The sequence below is a fragment of the Ursus americanus genome, chromosome 36 (assembly GCF_024610735.1).
Source record: "Ursus americanus isolate L20-20 chromosome 36, mUrsAme1.1.p, whole genome shotgun sequence".
Lineage (NCBI taxonomy): Eukaryota > Metazoa > Chordata > Mammalia > Carnivora > Ursidae > Ursus > Ursus americanus.
The window spans coordinates 6,280,200-6,302,732 of NC_142162.1; the positions used below are offsets into that span (position 1 = coordinate 6,280,200).

Here is a 22,533-nt window from a genome sequence, read left to right on the forward strand (position 1 = left end):
CAAAAATAAATGAGTGTGGCTGTGTTCCAATAAACCTTCATTTACAAAAACAAAGAATGGGTTGGATCTGGTGCATGGGACCACAGTTCGTCAACACCTGATCTAAAGTGTATTATTTTTTTAAGAGTAAATGAAAACCAAATACTTTTAGTTACCATTTATACTTAGGAACTATATCGATTATTTAACAGAAAAACTGAATATACTGATATTTGGTGTTATTATTTCAAATATTTAATTAATATTGTGAAACATTTACAAACACACTAAATAAAACTGGTATAATCATCACATTACCTGTGTTTACTCCTCCAGTTAAAATCCAGGCTCCGGTTGTAACTGCAGCTTTAATAAGACCCTTTCCAAGCAGCTGCTTGATTCGTGGGTGAAGCTCAAATTTCTGCATGCCCCCATGCACAGAGATAACAAGTTTGGGTAATTCCATTTGCCATTCTTTAAGCAGAAGTTGCAGAATGACTTCAGGTTTGGTGTCATATGATAGTCTCACATACTAAAAAAGATTTTTAAAGGATAAAATAACTGAATATGTTCAAAGGTTTCATAATGCAACATTATACATTAGAAAAATGTGATTTAGATCAGATTATTATAAAACAGATTTATTAGGTTACTTTTAATATACTTAACACCCCTAGGAATAAGCAATAATAAACGATTTTAAAGTCGGAAAATCATTCTGTAAGAGCCACAGAAGCAGTGGTACTCTAATTTGTAACCTTTAAAATATAAATGTTTCTCTTCCTATTTATATAAACTCAATTACCATTCATCCAATTTACATATTTATCCACAGTTATTTACTGACTTGTTTAACTATGAATATGCAGTAGTGGGAACTGCTAAAGGCTAGCTATAGTGATGAGAAAAGGAAAAAAGAAAGAAGAATGGGGTGCCTGGGTAGCTCAATCAGTTAAGGTCTGCCTTAGGCTCAGGTCATGATCCTGGAGTCCCAGGACTGAGCCCCAAGTTGATCTCCCTGTTCAGTGGGGAGTCTGCTTCTACCTCTCCCTCTGCCCCTTCCCGCTTACGTTTTTTCTCTCTCTCAGATAAATAAATCTTTAAAAGAAAGAAAGAATGAATGAAAGAAAGAGAAATTAAGAAAAGAAAGAGGAATGAAAAAACTCTTGCTATTAGGAGAGACAATTATCTGAAAGTTTTGTCAATGATCTGGTCTATTTATAATAGAATTCTGATTATAGAGTAAAATAACAAAGATTTTTTACTCAATATTTCAAGGTGTTCAGATGGATTTACAAGTTTAATTTTTTAAAAATTCTATAGAAAATAAGCTAGCCCATCTGTGAAATAACTTCCTCTGGTTTACCAGATTAAAAATTTATCTTTATCTTAAGTGACATCACAAAACTTACTTATTATGACTACTCTAATTAATTTTCTTTGTCTCATGTACCTAGATGATTTAGCTCACAAGAAATCTGAAATATTCATATATTAGAAGAAAAACATTTTTATAATCATTTCTAACAAAGGTTCTTTGCAAAACAATATAGTGTTCACTGCTTTACAACCAGAGATCCAATACCAATGAAAAATATTCTAGAATATCAGAACCCAAAACACCAGAATTCTACAAAACTGAGAAGACCCCAAAGTCCCTTAGGAATGTTTGTAATGAGGCATGCCTGGCTAGCTCAGTCAATTAAACATCTGCCTTCGGCTCACTTTGTGATCTCAGGATCCTGGGATCCAGCCCTGTGTCAGGCTTCCCGCTCACTGAGCGAGGAATCTGCTTCTCTCTCTGACCCCTCTCCCCCGCTAGTGCTCGCTCTCTTTCTCACTCCAACATTAAATTTAAAAAAAGAATGTTTGTAATGAGATTTGTTCTATACTAAGTCTTCCTACATTAGTTTTGTCTAACTCATTATTATATTTGGCATAAAGTCATGTTTGGAAAACAGCTTAAAGTTAAAAAAAGAAAAAGATTATATAAGGAATAAATGAGGAGTTCCACTTCAGACAATGGTAGACTAGACTGTTTTGAACTAACTCTGCCCCTAGGAATAGAAAAACTAGAAAATAAATAACATGTATGAGGCATCAGAGAGCTAAGACAATGAAAAACTGTGGGATCAGGATCCAAAAGAAAAGGAAAACTTGGAGCAATGTGCCCACCTTTACCACTGCTTTTCCCATCAAGGCAGGGAGGCAGGCAGAACAAAGAACAACATAAAGGGTAAAATGTTGATAAATATAAATGAAAAATAATGTTTGGGGGGTTTAAAATTATGCCAACAAAAGCACATTAAGTCATGAAAGAATTAAATGCAGTTACAAGTATTCTAACAGTTCTTGCACTTCCAAAAAGTAGTGAAAGGACTAATTTATAGTAAGTTAAAATGTGTTTTGTAGTATTTATTATAAGATGAATCTATAGGAAAAACAATCTATAAAAAACATGCTATTAAGGAAGGAAATAATAAAAAATACTTAATCCAAAGCAAACAAGAAAGAAAAGGGAACAAAGAAAAAGTGAGACAGCTTATTTTAAAATAAGCTTAAAAATTATGTGTTGCGGGGCGCCTGGGTGGCGCAGTCGTTAAGCATCTGCCTTCGGCTCAGGGCGTGATCCCGGCGTTCTGGGATTGAGCCCCACATCAGGCTCCTCTGCTAGGAGCCTGCTTCTTCCTCTCACACTCCCCCTGCTGTGTTCCCTCTCTCACTGGCTGTCTCTCTGTCAAATAAATAAATAAAATCTTTAAAAAAAAAAAAATTATGTGTTGCTTATAAAGAAACCTCTTAGGGGCGCCTGGGTGACTCAGTAGGTTAAGCATCTGCCTTTGGCTCAGGTCATGATCCCAGGACCCCTGGGACTGAGACCCATGTTGGGCTACCTGCTCAGCAGAGAGTCTGCTTCTGCTTCTCCTTCTCCCTCTCCCCCTCCCCTGCTCGTGCTCTCTCTCTCACTTTCCCACAAATAAATAAAATCTTAAAAAAAAAAGAAAATGACAAGATTAAAGACATTTCATAATGATAGAACGTTCAATTCACCAACCAACATGTAACACTTCTATATGTATATGCACCTATACAAAGAACTTTAAAATACATAAAGAAATGACTGAGACTAACTTTCTGATCTACTGCTATATAAATCTTCTGACAATAAATGTATTATATATTATTTAGATAACAAGATAAATGAAGTTAAAAAAAATCAAGTATGTGACATACCTTAGCTCTGTAGGAATGAGAACCCCCTTGAAAATTTATGACTCCATAAGCATCCGTTGGGCTCTGTTCTGTATGCTTTTCCACAGACCATTCTTCTAATGTCTGATTAAAATGGTCACCCAATTTCACATCTGAGTATTTCATGGCAAGACTTGCAGTAAAACAAGCATGTTGCTTGACCAAGCGACCACAAAAACACCTAAAGGAAAGAAATGAAATTTTAAAAAGACCTTTCAAAAAATTAGTCAATGAAAAACTGAATTAAAATGAACCAATGAAAAGTATAAAAATTATTTAACTTTTTAATTTTATAATATCAATAAATTAATACTTGTAATATAGTATAAGTACATTTTTTTTGATGATATATTCCTCTAAATTTAGTGTTGGGTTATCTACAAAATGTAGTATAGTCATATAACAGAATAGCATTCAGCATGAGAATATCTAATATTAGAATATTAAACACAATATGATCTCAAAATCATCATGCTTCATGAAAGAATCCAATGCCAAACAGTACATATTTTTATGATTTCATGTATACAAAATTCAAGAAAATGCAAACTAATCTATACAGTGATGACAATGGTGGCTCAGGGTCAAGCACAGAAAAAGCAATTGTATTCTACCTAGAAGCACTATAGGACACTACTATGTAGGAAGCAGGTACCCGGTGGAGCCAGGCAGTCTCACTAATTTAATAAAAAATCATAGGAGCGCCTAGGTTGGTTAAGTTGGTTGAGCAACTGACTCCTGATTTCAGGTCGGGTCATGATCTTGGGGTCCTGGGATTGATCCCCCGTGTCAGCTCCCCACTCAGCAGGGAGTCTGCTTGTAGATTCTCTCCCTCACCCTGCTCATGTGAGTGCATGCTCTCTAAAATAAATTTTTTTTTTTTAAATCACATCACAGTTTGTAGAAGCCAAAGGAGCTAGAGTTTGTAGGGCAAAAAACAAAGAGGAAGGAGCTACATGATAGAGTTCTCGATATATGCAGAAGGATATTCTTTTTTAAAGATTTTATTTATTTATTCGACAGGATAGAGACAGCCAGCTAGAGAGGGAACACAAGCAGGGGGAGCAGGAGAGGAAGAAGCAGGCTCACAGCGGAGGAGCCTGATGTGGGGCTCGATCCCATAACGCCAGGATCACGCCCTGAGCCGAAGGCAGACGCTTAACTGCTGTGCCACCCAGGCGCCCCGCAGAAGGATATTCTTAAACATGAGTAAGAACAAACTACCCAAGGCAAACCTAAGAACTACTAGACACAGTTACTAGGCCAAATAATTCCTGAAGTTCATAAAGGGCAGGGAACAGTTTGTGTTGCTACCAGCCAGAGTAAGAGATCTCAATACAAAAGACCTCTAAAAGGGTGCTCAGAATAGCAATGCCTAATTAGAAGGGCTAAATTAGACCTAGACCATGAAGTGCCATGATGAACTGTAAGAGCAAGACTTGAAAGGATCAAATTAATCCAAAGTAACTTAATTGCATGCTAAAGCAAGCCCAAAATTCCCTAAAAGAATGATAAAATCCAGCACCCTAAAACATAACCTCTCTCTCAAATAAATAAAATCTTATAAAAGAAACAGAATCCATCCAAAATGAAACACTGAGAAAAAAGACTGGAGGAAAACAAAAGGAATAAACATTGGCAACCTGTGGAACAGTATCAAAGTAGCTCAACACACACACGATTCAAGTCCCAGAAATAAGGTAATGGGAATCAAAATTTGAAAACATAGGGCAGGGACACCGGGGTGGCTCAGTCAGTTAAGCATCTGCCTTCAGTTCAGGTTAAGCTCCCAGGGTCCTGGGATCAAGTTCCGTATCAGGTTCCTTGCTCAGCGGGGAGCCTGCTTCTCCTCTGCCTCTGCCTACCTCTCCCCCTACTTGTGGGGGCTCTCTCTCTCCAACAAATAAATAACATCTTTATAATTAAAAAAAAAGGAAGAAAACAGGGCAAAAATCTGAAAACTATTTGAGCCAACGGATCTGAGCAGTTCAACAAGAACTGAGCAAAACAAGCTTGAAGAAATCACTCTAGGGCACTGCTGAAAGCCAATGATAGGGAAAATCTTCAAAGCAGCGTACCACATTATGTGTAGAAGAATAAAGGTAAGAATGACAGTGGACACCTTGTCAAAAATCATGCAATCCAACAGTCACTGGCACATCATCTTAGTGTCTGTTTTTTTTTTTTTTAAGTTTTATTTATTTAAGTAATCTCTATATCCAACATGGGGCTTGAACTCACAGCCCCAAGATTAAGAGTTACATGCTCTTCCAACTGAGCCAGTCAGGCACCCCAATTTTTTGGTATAGCATCTTTAAAGTACTAAAGGGGGGGGGGAAACCCTATCAAATTAGAATCCTATAAGACTCAAACAAAACTACCAGCCAACCAAAGTGATTAAACAGACATTTAGCACTCAACAATAGAATAAAAACTCTTCTTGAGTGCACAGAAATATTTGCCAAGATTAAACATATTCTAGGCCATAAAATAAGTCTCGATAAACTAGCATAAGGATGGAAATCAAAGTATGTTCTCAGGCCACAGTGAACTGAACTAGAAACCAATAAAAGAAAATATGGGGGAGGAGGGGTTGTTCCTGGGTAGTTCAGTTGGTTCAGCATCTGACTCTTGATTTCGGCTCAGGTCATGATCTCACCGGTCCTGAGATCAAGCCCCGCATGGGGCTCTGAGCAGGGTGTGGAACCTACTTAAGATTCTCTCTTTTTCCCTCTGCCCCTCCTGCCCCCCCCAACTCATGTGTGTGCACTCTCTCTCTCTAAAAGAAAGGAAAAGAAAAGAAAATACTGGGAAATTCTTCAAGTATTTGGAAATTAAATGACACACTTTTTTATTAACTCATGGATCAAAGAAAGTCACATAAGAACTTAGAAAATATGTGGAACAAAATGAAAATAAACAATATCAAAACATATGGGATGCAACTGCACAGTGTTTAGTATAAAAGCATATTCACATAAATACTTTACAGTATAAAAATATATAGCATAAAAATCTGTAGTATATAGTTTAAATTAGAAAAGAAGATCTGCTACGTGAGGAAGGTAAAGATGGCGGCGGCCCGGGCATGGGTCCTGGGAGTCCAATGCCTAAAAAGGGCAGCCCGAACCATGGTGCCCTTGGGTACACCGACAGCTTAGCACATTACCAAGGACACGTTCCTGGGGTCCTATCCCAAGAGCCCAGAAGAATGGGCCACCACCGCCAAGAAAAATAGTATGTGGGGAGAAGACTAACAACTGTACCGGGATGATGGCACGTGGTACGACGACTACCTGAAGCTCTCTACTGCTCAGGGCAGAGAGGGATCCATGGTATAACTGGGACCACCCAGACCTGAGGTTGAACTGGGGTGTACCAATGCCCTGGGACCTTGACATGTATATCAGGAACTGTGTGGACACATCCCCCATGCCCGTTTCCGAGAATCTCATGTGTAAGTACCTCTTTGGCTTTGTGGCCTTCATGCTGTTCATGTTTTGGGTTGGGAAGACTTACCCAACCTACCAATCTGTGGGGCTAAAGCAGAATCCTTATAATAATCTGTACCTGGAACAAGGCAGAGATCCCACTGAAGAGCCTGAACCAGTGGTTCATTATGAGATCTGAGGTGGATTCACCAGCTTTGTGCCCCTTAAGTGACTCCCTCATTTCTACAGATTTAACCTTAATGAAATCCCTAATAAAACTTAGTGCCGTCATGGAAAAAACAACAAAATTTACAAGCAACAGTAATCTAAACTTCCACCTTAAAACTTTTTTAAAAGGCCAAATTAAACCCGAAGTGAGCAGATGGAAAGAAATAATAAAGAGCACACAATAAAACATAAAAAGAAAAGAAAAACAATGTAGAAAAATCAATGAAACTAAAAGCTTGGTCACTGAAAAGACCAACAAAATTCAGTATCTATTCACTATAAACATTTTCAGCAAACTAGGAAAAGAGGGAACTTCCTCAACACAGATATCATCATACTTACTTACTGTTGGCTACGAGTACTACTCACTACATTCTGAGTCATGTGAGTCTTTCTAGCTAATCACCAAACCTAGGGGTCATCTTGGGGACACTTGACATAAGTAGACAAAATATATGAGATAACTGTTTTTAAGCACTGAACAAGAAGAATTATGGGACTTCCATCCTTGAAATGAAGGAAAATATATGAAGTGAGGCCCATAACTGTACCAACTACACTGGGGTAATTTCTCAACCATTCTGCACTGAGATAATGTTCAGGTAGAAAATGGCAGTGTCAATGAGCTGAGCAAGGAGGCAGCAAACAGAATTCCAGGCTGCTGGGGCGCCTGGGTGGCACAGCGGTTAAGCCTCTGCCTTCGGCTCAGGGCGTGATCCTGGCATTATGGGATCGAGCCCCACATCAGGCTCTTCCACTAATGAGCCTGCTTCTTCCTCTCCCACTCCCCCTGCTTGTGTTCCCTCTCTCGCTGGCTGTCTCTATCTCTGTCAAATAAATAAATAAAATCTTTAAAAAAATAAATAAATAAAATTTAAAAAAAAAAAAAAAAAAAAAAAAAAAAAAGAATTCCAGGCTGCTGAAACAGCTGAAATTTGTAGCAGAGTACCAGAGGAGAGCTATAGAGAGAGGGAAACAAGACACTTGTGTGAGGATTCACCAGGGTTCTTGGCCACACACTGAGCTGTATCTGTGTCGGTCAAGACTTTGACACCTACCAGAAATCAGCTGCTGCGAGTCTGAGACCTGAATCATAAAGGGCTGGGAGACACTGCAGTCTTAGTTCAGAGTGAAAAGACATCACTAGGTATCCTGGGCATTCAGTGGAGACCCTAAAAAGGTTATACCTTAGGAGTACAGTCCACATTCTAAGACTAAATTCAAAATAAAAATAGAGCTACCCTAACAAAGAATGAAATCAAGCCCTATGGGACAAAAGAATCTGTCAGTAATTTCGTCACCTGTCAAAACAAAATTTAAACCCTTTAAAGGAAGGTGAAATAGTCCAGAACTCCTAAAGTGGATCATGCAAACTCACAACATACAATAAAAAATTACTAAACATATGAAAAAGCAAAAAAAGTGACTCATAATCATGAAAAAAATAGATAAATTTAATAATAGAAACAGACCCTAAATGACACAGATGTTGGAATTAGTAAACAAAAATTTTAATGCAGATATAAGTATGTTCAAGGACTTATAGAAATAGATGGTGATAACAATGATACAGATAAGGCATCTTAGCAGTGACCTGGAAACTATAATAAAGAATCAAATGAAAATTTTAGAACTAAAAAATACAATGCATGAAAAGTTCACTGGATGGGCAAAACAGCATACTGGCAATTGTAAAAATAAGGATTAATGGGGAAAAAATAAAATATATTACAAAGCTACAGTAATCAAAGAAAAAAATAAAGATTAGTGAACCTTAAGAAATATCAATATAAATGTTCTACTTTAATCACTGGAATAAAATTTTAATTAAAAAAAAACAAAAAAACAAACAAAAAAAAAAAACAGGGCTGGGGCGCCTAGGTGGTGGCACAATCAGTTAAGCATCCAGCTCTTGGTTTCAGCTCAGGTCACAATCCCAAGGTCCTGGGATCCAGACCCGTTGGGCTCCCTGCTCAGCAGTGAGTCTGCTTGTCCTTCTCCCTCTGCTCTCCCCACCCCGTTTGAGGTTGTCCAGTCTCTCTTTCCCTCTCTCTCAAATAAATAACATCTTTTAAAAAATCATGCAATCTAACAAATGTATAACCAGAGTTTCAGAGGGAAGAAAGAGAGAGAATGGGGCAGAAAAATATTTTAAGAAACAATGTCTAAAAACTTCCCAATTTGGTGAAAAATATGAACTTGCAGATATTTATGCACAGTATATACAAAGAGAACCACTCTTACGCAGATTGTACACCTGCTGCTGAAAACCAAGGATAGAGGAAGAAAGTCTTTGAAGCAGTCTGAGAGAAAAAAGATCATTACACACAGAACAACTACACTAGTGACAACTGACTTCTCACAAAAACAAGAGCCAGAAGACAATATAATGGGATCTTCAAAGTGCTGGAATGAGAAAACTATCAACTCAGAATTCTGTATCTAGGGAAAATATCCTTCAAAAATGAGAGTAAAATAAACATGAAAAATGAAATATATGAAAACATATTTTCAGATAAACCAATCTGAGAAAATTCATCTCTATCGTATCTGCAGTATACCAAACACTAAACGAAGATCTTCAGTTTAAATGGAAAGATACCACCTGGAACTCTGCATCTAAAGGAAGGAACGAATAGGACTGGAAATGGTAAAACAACTCAATATATCTAAAATGAACTCATTCTGTGCACTTTTCTTCCTAGCCTACCTACCAGAGACCTTCTAGTCTTACTCTTATATCCCCCTTCATCAGATCTTAATGGAACAGCATCACCATATACTTAGTTACCTAGGCAAGAAGCTTAGGATTCACCAAATCCTATTGAACTTATTAATCCCTTCAAATACATCTACTTCTCTTCACCATCACAGCCACTATCTTAATTCAGACTCTCATTTTTTCCAGAATTATTCCAAAACTTTCCAAGCTATTTTTTTCTCCTAATCTAATCTCCTCAAAATGCCAACTGCTTTTACCAAAGAAGAAAAACTAAGCATTTTACTCCCTACATATCCTTTTAACATGAAATCAAAACTATGTGACATAGTACACAAACAGCTTAAATGATCTAGTCCCTACTTATTTCTCCAGATCAAATCTCTCCCATATCCATATTACATTTTACATTCTGCAGTTTCCTGACAGAACCATAATCTCTTTAACTGTTAGGCCTTCCCACATCCTGTTTCTCTGCCTAAATCCCTTTTGCTCAATCTTTACCTAATTCATATTCAACTGTAGAAATCTGCTCAAGTAGCTTCACTGGATTTTCAAGTAGCCTCGCCCAATCCTTCACCTCCCAACTCTGAGTAAACTAACCCTCAAACGTAATAACCTGTGAGCTATGCTTCTAATAGATTAGTTTTATTTTTCGAAATTTGTGCAATAGAGTTTCGTTATTAAACTTACCTGACAAGTTGCTGACAAATTTGACATCCTGGAAGGCATCTATAAAACAAGGTAAATTTATTACTTAACACTAAAAAAATTTTTAATTTAAACCAAATAAAATCCATAAAATAGTACAAAACAAAGGAAAACAATATGCTTAGTCTAATTGTTCAGTAGATATTATGGTCATTTATACCTTGATTTATACACTCAAATAACTATTTTTTTAACACATAGTTTCCACATTTTTTATTGAAATTGACATACAATGTTACATTAGTTTCAGGTACACAATATAGTGTGTAATAATTTTATACATTACTCAGTATTCACCAAGATAAGAGTAGTCACCACCTGCCACCATATATTATTATAGTATTATTAACTATATTCCTGGGCGCCTGGGTGGCTCAGTCGTTGAGCGTCTGCCTTCGGCTTGGGTCGTAATACCAGGGTTCTGGGATCAAGCCCCGCACTGGGCTCCCTGCTTGGCGGGAAGCCGGCTTCTTCCTCTCCCACTCCCCTTGCTGGTGTTCCCTCTCTCACTGTGTCTCTCTCTGTCCAATGGATAAATAAAATCTTAAAAAAAAAAAAAAACACTATACTCCTTATGCTGTACTTTTATCTCCAATAATATTTATAACTGGAAGTTTGTACCTCTTACTTCCCCCCCTTCGCCTATTTTACCCATTCCCTCATCCACCTAATATTTAAAATAGTTTCCATTTTTTTAAAGTACAACTAGTTGTGACAAAATCCAGAAACTAAAGAGAAAAGATTGACAGATTTAACTACACAAAAATACAACATTTCTACATGGCAAAAAATATGCCACTCATAAAGTCTAAAAACAAACAGGAAAAAATAATTGCAGTCAACAGTTTAGTTTCCCTAATATACATAGTTTCATCAAATCTACGTAAAAAAGGAAAACATACGGATAGTTCACAAGTAAAAATATACACATGAAAAGGCATTTGATTAGAAAAGATTTTTTTAATCCTTTAAGACAGTATCTTGAGGAGAATAGAGATACGTAGTCTTATATGCTGGTGGGAGTATAAACTGATACGATCTCAATGGAAGGCAACTTGGTAATACTCATCCCAATGAAAAAAGGTAGACTCCCTCTCAAACTCCAATTCCAATACTAAAACTATAGGCGAAAAACTACTTGTAGCACATGTATAAAACGACTAATGTACAAGGTTATTCATTCACTACAGCATTTTCTTCTAATAACAAAAAGAAAAACAGAAAAGCTAAAATGTTCATCAGTAAGGAACTACTAAGGGGGGCCTGGGTGGCTCAGTCGGTTAAGCGTCTATCTTTGGCTCCAGTCATGGAACCGGGGCACGCCCTGGGATCAAGCCCCAAGGCCCAAGCCCCGTGTCAGGCTACCTGCTCAGTGGGGAGCCTGCTTCTCCCTCTGCTGCTCCCCCTGTTTGTGCTCTGTCTCCCTCTCTTTCAAATAAATAAGATCTTTTAAAAAAAATACGGAAATACTAAAACAAACTATGATCCAGATATATAATTAAAAAGGATGCAACAACTAAAAACAGTAGTTATTGCCAAGATAATAAACACTATGGGTTAAACAGTATGTACTTAAAAGAAGAGAGAGAGGAGTAAATACACATCTGCTAGGACATGCAAAGACTGTATCTAGCTATTTCTGGAAGGTATTCCAAGGAATAGGTAACACTGGTCTTCTTTAGGAAGGGGAATTTATAGTTAAGGCACAGTGGCAGAAAGGAGACTTTCACTTACAAATTATGATATCTTGTAAATCCATGTATTAACCTATTCATAAAAAACTAATTTTCAAGTTCAACTAGCATAAGGGCACCTGGCTGGCTCAGCTGGAAGAGCGTGCAACAGTTGATCTCAGCGTTGTGAGTTCAAGCCCCATGTTAGATGTAAAGATTACTTAAAAATAATATCTTATAGAAAAATTTTTTAACTAGCATAGAAAGAAATGACGAGCTACCAGTGTTTGAAAATTATGTCTCATATGGATGGTTACAGCCAAAGATACTTAGTAACAGAATGAGATTTCTTTAACACCTAAAGTTAAATTTCTACTGCAAAATGAAATTAACAAAAGTAAAGGAAATAACTCAATAATACAATCTATTTTTTTAATAAAGCAAAACCATAATTTTCTCCCAATGAAAGAAGAGTGTCTTACTTTAGAACTGGCACGCTGAACTAAGGAGATCTAAATTCTAATCCCACCTTTATGAATTATTAGCCATGTGACCTGGGAAATGTTGCTTCTCTGGTTAAGAAATGTAATGTTATTGGGACCAAGCCCCATTTCGACTCTGCACTCAGCAGGGAGTCTCCTTGAGGATTCTCTCCCCTCTACCTCTCACTCCATGTGTGGGCACTCTCTAATAAATAAATCTTTTTTTTTTTTTTAAGATTTTATTTATTTGAGAGAGAGAGAAAGAGCGAGAGCACACGCAAAAGAAGAGGGAGCAGCAGAAGGAGACAGAGAAGCAGGCTCTCCACTGAGTAGGGAGTCCAATGCAGGGTTCAATCCCAGGACGCTGGGATCATGACCTGAGCCGAAGGCAGATGTTTAACCGACTGAGCCACCCAGATACCCCAATAAATAAATCTTAAAAAAAAAAAAAAAAAGTAATGTTACATTGTAACAAAACATCTTTAATGATTAATAAGAAATTCAAAAATTCACAGAATAATGACTGGAAGAGATATTAAGGTTTATCTGTTTTAATTATCTAAATGACATTTACCAAATTTACCAAAAAATGAAGGAATGTTAAAAAACATAAAAAATATTTTCTCAATAATCAAGTAAATGCAAATTTAAGACATATACTATTTCCTACTAATCACTTTTCCTTGCAGATAAAGAAAAATGTTACTCTAGTCAATATTCAGTATAGCAGGCATTCTTGCCACTACTGGTAATAACATATATTGCTTTAATTCTTTTGGAAAGCTTTTTGGCATTACATACACTAAGAGGGGAAAAATAACATTTTGTAAAAGAGCACATACAATATTTTACACATAGGCTGAATGTAACAACGTTTTAAAACAAAACCTATTGAGAAAATACTAAAATTAAATGCTCCAAAATGTTATTAATAATGACTGCCTTGGGGCACCTGGGTGGCTCGGTCAGGTCGGTTAAGAATCTGACTCTTGATTTCACCCCATGTCACGATCTCAGGGTCATGGGATAGAGCCCCGCGTTGGGCTCCGTGCTGGGTGGGGAGCCTGCTTAAGATTCTCTCTCACTCTTAATCACAGGAAACAAACAGGGTTGCTGGAGGAGTGGGGTAGGGGATGTGGCAACTGGGTGATGGACATTAAGGAAGGCATGTGATATAATGAGTACTGGGTATTATATAAGACTGAGGAATCACTGAACTCTACCTCTGACATTAATACACTATATGTTAACTGAATTTAAATAAAAAAGAAAAAGAAAAAATAAATAAATAAATAATAAATAAATAAATAAATAAATAAATAAATAAATAAAATAATCTTTAAAAAGAAATGAAGAACTAACAAAAAATGGACAGGCCTTGAAAACACTGTGCTGAGTAAAAGAAACCAGACTCAAAAGGCCACATATTTATGAGTCCATGTATATGAAATGTCCAGAACAGGCAAATCCATAAAGACAGAAAGTAGATTTGTGGTTGTCAGGGACTGGGGGGAGAGAAGAATGAGAATGACTGCTAACAGGTACTGAGTTTCCTTTAGGAGTGATAAAAATGTTCTGGAATTAGATAGTGGTGATGTTTGCACAACCTTTTGAATATATTAAAAACCAACAAAATGTATATTTCAAATGGTCAATTTTATGCTATATAAATTATATCTCCATTTTTAAAAAGAAAAAAGATTCTCTCCCTCTGCCCCTCCCCTCCCCTTTCTCTCTCACTCCCCCCTCTAAAATAAATGTATCAGTTTATAAAAAATCACTAATTTTGCTATTTTTTGTATAGTTTGATATATAATGTTATATTTGTTCCAGATGTACAACAGAGTGATCAACAATGCTGTATATCCTGAAATGCATACCACAATAAGTACTGTTACCATTTGTCACCATACAACATTATTACAATATTATTGACTATATTCCCTATGCTACACTTTTCATCTCTGTGACTTACTCATTTTATTCACCTACTTCATATATCTCCCTAGCCCCTCCCTCACACCTACACCCATCTTTTCTGGCAACTACCACTTTGTTCTCTGTATCTATGAGTCTGTTTTGCTTGTTTGTTCTGTTTTTTAGAGTCCACATATGAGTAAAATCATATGGTACTTGTCTTTCTCTGACTTACTTTGTTTTGCATAATAACCTCTAGGTCCATCCATGTTATTGCAAATACCAAGATTTCATTCTTTTTTTATGACTAATATTCTATTGTGTGTGTGTGTGTGTGTGTGTATGTACATATACACACACACACTGTACTTTATCTATTGCTGAACACTTAACGTTGCTTACATATCTTGGCTATTGTAAATAATCCTGCAATAAATACAGGAATGCATATATCATGGTGTCTGGGTGGTGCAGTCAGTTAAGCATCTGACTCTTGGTTTCAGCTCAGGTCGTGATCTCACGGGTGTTAAGATCGAACCCCAGGGCTCCATGCTCAGCACGAAGTCTGCCTGAGACTCTCTCTCTCTCCCTTTGCCCCTCCCCTGCTCTCTATAAAATAAATAAATCTTAAAAAACAAAACAAAAACAAAGGAGTGCATGTATCTTTTCCAATTAGTGTTTTTGTATTCTTTGGGTAGATACTCAATACTGAACTCCTGGATCATATGGCATTTCTATTTTTTAATTTTTTTGTGGAAACACCATACTGTTTTCCAGGGTCACTGCACCAACTTACATTCCCACTAATAGTGCAGGAGGGTTCCCTTTTCTCCACACCATTGCCACCACTTGTTATTTCTTGTCTTTTTGACGTCAGCCGTTCTGACTGGTATGAGATGATGATACTTCACTGAAGTTTTGCTTTGCATTTCCCTGATGATTAGTGACGTTGAGCATCTTTACCTGTATCTGTTGGCCATCTGTAGGTCTTCTCTGGAAAAAAGCCTATTTGGGTCTTCTGACCAGTTTTTTGGGGTGGTGAGCTATATAAATCCTTCGTACATTTTGGATATTAACCTCTTACCAGATATATCATTTGCAAATATCTTCTCAACTCAGTAGGCTGCTTTTTTGTTTTATTAATAGTTTCCTTTGTTGTGGAAAAGCTTTTTATTTTGGTATAATCCTAATAGTTTATTTTTGCTTTTGTTTCCCTTGCCTGAGGAGGCATATCCATAAAAATGTTGCTAAGGCCAATGTCCAAGAGATTGCTGTCTGTTTTTTTCTAGAAGTTTAATGATTTCAGGTCTCACACCTAAGTCGTTAATCCATTTTGAGGTGTTGGGCTTTTTGTGGGGTTTTTTTGCGTTTATTTTTGTATATGGTATAAGAAAGCAGTCCAATTTCGTTCTTTTCCATGTAGCTGTCCATTTTTCCCAACAACAGTCTTTTCCCCCACTGCATATTCTTGCTATCTCTGTCACATATTAATTGGCCATGTAAGTCTGGGTTTATTTCGGGGCTTTCTATACTGTTCTATTAATCTATGTGTCTACTTTTGTGCCAGTATCATACTATTTTGATTACTACAGCTTCATAGTGTATCTTGAAATCTGGGATTGTCAAGAAATGGGCAGAAGACAAGAACAGACATTTCTCCAACGAAAACATACAAATGGCCAAGAGACACATGAAAAAATGCTCAATATCACTCAGCATCAGAGAAATACAAATCGAAACCACAATGAGATACCACCTTACACAGTCAGAATGGCTAACATTAACAAGTCAGGAAACAACAAATGTTGGCAAGGATGAGGAGAAAGAGGAACCCTCTTACACTGTACACTGTTGGTGGGAATGCAAGACGGTGCAGCCACTCTGGAGAACAGTATGGAGGTTCCTCAAAAAGTTGAAAATAGAGCTACCCTATGACTCAGCAATTGCACTACTAGGGATTTACCCCAAAGATACAAATGTAGTGACCCAAAGGGACACCTGTACCCCCGTGTTTACAGCAGCAATGTCCACAATAGCCAAACTATGGAAAGAGCCCAGGTGTCCATCAAAAGATGAAGGGATAAAGAAGATGTGGTATATATATATATAGAATGGAATACTACTCAGCCCTCAAAAACTGAAATCTTGCCATTTGCAACAACATGGATGGAACTAGAGCATACTACACTAAGCGAAATGAGTCAATCAGAGAAAGACAATCATATGATCTCACTCATATGTGGATTTTAAGAAACAAAACAGAGAATCATAGGGGAAGAGAGGAAAAACAAAACCAAGATGAAATCAGAAAAGGAGACAAACCATAAGAGACCTTTAATCATAGGAAACAAACTGAGGGTTGCTGGAGGGGAGAAGGGTGGGGGGATGGGGTAACTGTGTGATGGACATTAAGGCGGGCATGTATACTGGGTATTATATGAAACTGAAGAATCACTGATCTCTACTTTTGAAACCAATAGATTATATGTTAATCAACTGAATTAAAATTTTAAAAAAACTGAAAAAAAAAAAAAAAAAGAAATACTGGATTGTGATAACCTCCTAAAGCTTAATTCCTCTTTCTCAAGACTCGTTTGGCTATACAGGGTCTTTTGTGGTTTCATTCAAATTTTAGGATTATTTGTTCTAGTTCTGAATTTGGGTATGTTTTTGTAAGAGTGATATATCAAATGGAAGTAAAAGTTGCAGATAAGTTAACTGGAAAGAGAATAAGGTTTGACAGGAAATGAGAAAGGTAAGAAGATTCAAAAATCTTGCAAATGCCTTTCTCAACTAATTTTTCCTAAGTACCTATGCAGAGAGGTTCTCTGTATTCTAGGAAATAACTTTCTTTGATTTGCCCTTTTAAGCTTTTATCTATTTTTTAGGCCCCAGGGGAAAAAAAAATTATGAAAAGGGTTACTTCAATAAATACCTCAAGAGGTATTTTTCTTGAATTACAACTAGTGGCTTTTAAATTTTTCTATTATCAAAGCCATGTGAAAGATCAAAAAGTCAATTAGAGATGTCTACAATCTCTGATGATAGGTTTTCTAGCAGACGCTGAGCTGTATCTATATTTTGACAAACAAATACAGGAAATATTAGGTTTGTATTGGTTTCTTTAGCATGAAGCATAGTGTTGGATACTCAATAGATGTTCAATAAATAAAGACACATTTTTAAGTTCTCATTATCAGTGAATCAGTTAAAAGAGCCTTAACTGCTTTATCTTTGTAATATACTAGTATGATCTGGGGGAGTTTAGGGATGGGCGAATACTCTAAAGAAGAGGTTTTATGCTGTAAACATCATTAAGAACTCTAGAATACTGATATTGTGCTAATGATATCTCGTCTCAATCTTTTTTTTTTTAAGATTTTACTTTTTTTCTTTGAGAGCGCGCAAGTAGGGATAGGGAAAAGCAGGCTCCCCATTGAGCTAGGAGCCCATCACGGGTCTCGATCCCAGGACCCTGGAATCATGACCTGAGCTGAAGGCAGATGCCAACCAACTGAGCCACCCAGGTACCCTCTCCTCTCAATCTTAAATGAATAATTAACAGTAAGCACTAAAGGTAACAGTAACTATAAATACTTCAATAATTTTGGTTTTTAATAAGCAAACAGCAATATAATTTACATCTAAATTCCTAGAACCCAAAAAACAAAGGTATGCTTACCTGTGAGGGTCTTTGGAACTTGGTATAATATATACACATTCCCTCTTGGTCAAAGTGCTTTCTATCCAGGATTTCTGGGACTGAAACAAAAAGTTATAAAAGATGGTTTATAAATTAACCCACTGATAGTACAATGAAATAATTTAATGGTAAGTACATAAAAAGAAATAGTTCTATACTATTTAACTTTTTCCCAATTCACTAAATACTTACCAAGAGTATAAAGACTTACTAAAGATAACACACCTAAAATATAACAATCATTCTATTCAAGTCCACTGTGATTAAGATTACTAAATCAATATGCTGTGAAGATACTCTTGCTTCACATAATGAGAGGAGGAAAATCAAGTTTGAGATTTCCAATATGGGCCAAAGACCTCGAGAGGGGCTGGTATGATTCTGGGAAGTGGATCACTTAAAAACCAACTGAAAGTGATTGTCAGATTTAACTAAAAAAATAAAACCTAGCTATATTTAATTTCTAAGTTAAATACATAAAACATAAGGGCATGGATGGTTAATGGTATACAGACAGAAAAAGATACCAAGCAAATCCTAATCAAAACAAAAATAATGCCAGGAAAAATAGACACTAAACATCAATAGGGTTAGGGTAGGTTATTACATGATTACACGTGACTGATTTACCAGATTGTGATAACAATCTTAAATATGTATAACCAAATAGTCTCAAAATACATAATGCAAAAAATTAATAGAATAAGAAAAATCTAGGGTCACAGTGGAAGATTAATACATTTCCCTCAATTACTGTAAATCTTAAATAATTTTTAAAATTTAAAAGTTGTTTTTAAATTAATTTTTTATACCACTATTTAAGTTTCTGCGTAGATCCTTAGACTATTAGACTCTGGATCCTCATCCTGCTAATGGTGACTGATTAAAAAAGAAGAGGCATTATGTACTGGGACAGATGAAACTCTTGTAAATTATAAGAGAGTAGATTAAAAACTGTAGAATCCATCCTCTATATAATTTAGAAGCATCATCAGGACAGTCCAAAAAGGAAGAGCCTATGTTCTAAAAGGAAACCTCTGAGAGAAGAGACATTCTAGACGATATTATGATTGGTGAAGTTTTTAGGTTCCTCTCAAATCCTTCAGGTACCCTAATAATAAATCTTAGTCTATTCCCCCAATGCTAATTCTGGTAAATTCTGCCAAAATTCTCTCTTCATTTCAAAATGTCCATTTCCGGGGGTGCCTGGGTAGCGCAGTCGTTAAGCGTCTGCCTTCGGCTCAGGGCGTGATCCTGGCGTTCCGGGATCGAGTCCCACATCGGGCTCCTCGGCTAGGAGCCTGCTTCTTCCTCTCCCACTCCCCCTGCTTGTGTTCCCTCTCTCGCTGGCTGTCTCTCTGTCACATAAATAAATAAAAAATCTTTAAAAAAAAAAAAAAAGTCCATTTCCTTAAAAGAAGAAGGAAGAGGAGGGGGAGGAGGAGGAGGAAGAGGAAGTAGTAGTTGTTCATTTCCTAGGTCAATGGTCCTTTTTTTTTTTTTTAAGATTTTATTTATTTGTCAGAGAGAGAGAGAGAGTGAGACTGCACGCACAAGCAGGGGGAGCGGCAGGCAAAGAGAGAAGCAAACTCCCTGCGGAGCAAGGAGCCTGATATGGGGCTCTATCCCAGAACCCTGAGATCATGACCTGAGACGAAGGCAGCCGCTTAACGACTGAGCCACCTAAATGGTTGTTTAAATAGACTCACTTAGGTGGGAACAAATTACATCACAATCCCCTAGTTATAAAAACCAGAGGATGACCTCTAGAACATAGTGCGCTGAATCAGCAAAATATCCTACATTCTAAAGTTCACTCAGCATAATCCCTCCACCACCTTCTTATTCTAACTAAAATCTGGTATTCCTTTGAAAAATCTGCTTCCCCTAGCCCAAAAAGGGGGGTGGGGGGGCAGGAATCTCTCTAGTTTCACTATACCAGAAATTCATGTTTGCTTCTAGAATACATCTGGCAAACTCAACCCTGACTCAACTTAATTGCCCAACTACTCCATAACTGCTTACTTACTGTTAACGTAACTAGACAAAACAGAACAATGCTCTCTAGTTTCACTTCAAAACCCTAACCACAAACTTCAAATGCTCCTTAATGATGCCCAACGATCACACAATATATCCCTAGTCCATTTCACACTACTTCCTTCTCTCCTCAAACCTCCAAACCCCCTTCCCCACTCTCTGTCTCCACAGATGACCTCACTTCCCATTTAACTGAGCAAATTTAAGCAACAAGAAGAAAACTTATACAAGCTTCTATCATATATATCCACCAATAAGTATCTATACCCACATATTCTGCCTTCTTTCCTGTGACTATATGTACTTCTATTTAAGTCCAACCATTCATCTTGTGCCGTAAATCCCATACAGCTCACGAAAGGACATTTATTCTCCACCAATTCCTTCTTAATTTTTTTGGTCTTTATTAACTCATTCCCATGAACATGCAACATGTTATTATTCTCCTCATTTTAAAAAACAAACCACAACAAACCTTTGCTTTACTCCACCTTCCCCTCAAGCTAACACTCAATGTTTCTGCCTCCACCTACAATACAGATCATTGATAAAAGTTTTTCCCTTTTCTTCTCCTGCCATGCTTTCTAAAACTCACTCCAGTCAGGCTTTCAAGCCAACCACTCTCTTTGAATTAAGTTTCAACAAGGTATGCCTGGGTGGTTCAGTTGGTTAAGCATCTGCCTTCAGCTCAGGTCATGATCTCAGGGTCCTGGGATCGAGTCCCACATTCGGCTCCCTGCTCAGTGGCGACCCTGCTTCTCTGTCTCCCTCTGCTTGTGCGCGCGCGCTCTCTCGCTCTCAAATAAGTAAATAAAATCTTTAAAAAAAAGAAAGAAGCTTCAATGAGATCACCAATGACTTTTTCTAAATCCAAAGGTAACTTTTCAGGACTCATCTTCATTGATGTGTCCAGCAGCATTTAACAAAGTTGCCACTCTCAGCTTTTTTAAACATCTTCATCAGTTAGTTTGGTCTTCTCATCACTGGTCACTCCTTTTATCTCCCTTGCTGATTCCTCCCCACTTCTCCCCAGTCTTTTTTTGTTTTGCTTTCTTTAAAGATTTTATTTATTTATTTGACAGAGCACATGCGCGTAGCAGGGGGAGCACAGAGGAAGAGGGAGAAGCAGGCTCCCCACTAAGCAGGGTGCCCAATGAGGGGCTCGATCACAGAATCCCAAGATCATGACCTGAGCCGAAGGCAGACACTTAACCGACTAAGCCACCCAGGCACCCCTCTTCTCCCCAATCTTTGGACTTCTTTTTTCCAATTATATTCATTCAGAATTTGGACTTTTTTCCCCCAATTATATTCACTCTTTCAGTGCTCACACCCAGTTTATCACAATACATTGGATGACTCCTAAATTTGTATTTCCATACTGGATCTCTCCCTAAACTCCATGCTCATATATCCAACAGCCTACTCAACAGCTTCATTTTTTTTTTTTTCAAAGATTTTATTTATTTATTTGACAGAGATAGAGACAGCCAGCGAGAGAGGGAACACAAGCAGGGGGAGTGGGAGAGAAAGAAGCAGGCTCATAGCGGAAGAGCCTGATGTGGGGCTCGATCCCATAACGCCAGGATCACGCCCTGAGCCGAAGGCAGACGCTTAACCGCTGTGCCACCCAGGCGCCCCATCAACAGCTTCATTTTGATGTCCAACAGGCATCTTAAACTTAAAGATGGCCTAAACTGAACTCACCTTTCATCCACTCATTTCTTATGCGGTCTTCCCCATCTCAGTAAATGCCAACTCTATTCTTCCAGTTGTTTTTTTTAAAGCAAAAATCTTAGTGACATTCTTGATTTCCTCTTTATCTACTTCATATATAGTCTCATCCAGAATCCAGCTGCTTCTCACACCTCCATTGCTACTATTCTAGTCCAAGCCATCATCACCTCTTGCCTGGCTTACCAGAATCCACTCATGTCACCCTTGCCACCTTATAGTCTATTTGTCAAAAGAGATAAAGTAATATTTTTTCTTTGAATGAATATAAAGAGTTTATTCGGTACGTATTTGGGTATACAACAATTTGGAACACAGATTTTTAACAATTATTAATGCACAAAATCTTTCATGTTATGCAACTCTATGCCAAGATTTCAACTTTCTTCCATGCAACAGATATGAAGATCTAAATGGAAACCCAGCTAAGTCTTAAACATAAAGTAATATTTTAAAAATATATCTGGGGTGCCTGGGTGGTGCAGTTGGTTAAGCATCCAACTCTTAGTTTTAGCTCAGGTCCTGATCTCAGGGTTGTGAGATGGAGCCCCGCGTCACACTCTGCGTTAAGAATCACTTTCGGGCGCCTGGGTGCCTCAGTTGGTTAAGCGACTGCCTTTGGCTCAGGTCATGATCCTGGAGTCCTAGGATCTCCTGGAGTCCT

The 22,533-nt window shown here is 37.4% G+C and overlaps 1 protein-coding gene and 1 pseudogene across 1 annotated transcript in view; one reads left to right on the forward strand and one right to left on the reverse strand.

Moving 5' to 3' along the window:
- TRPM7 (transient receptor potential cation channel subfamily M member 7) overlaps positions 1–22,533 on the reverse strand; it is a 115,563-nt gene that overhangs the window by 74,617 nt on the left and 18,413 nt on the right. Inside the window, 4 exon segments of the mRNA XM_087859158.1 lie at positions 298–511; positions 3,214–3,412; positions 10,303–10,341; positions 18,075–18,154. Coding sequence (XP_087715284.1) covers positions 298–511; positions 3,214–3,412; positions 10,303–10,341; positions 18,075–18,154 — 532 coding nt within the window.
- Positions 6,303–6,861, forward strand: LOC123801865 (NADH dehydrogenase [ubiquinone] 1 beta subcomplex subunit 8, mitochondrial pseudogene; annotated as a pseudogene).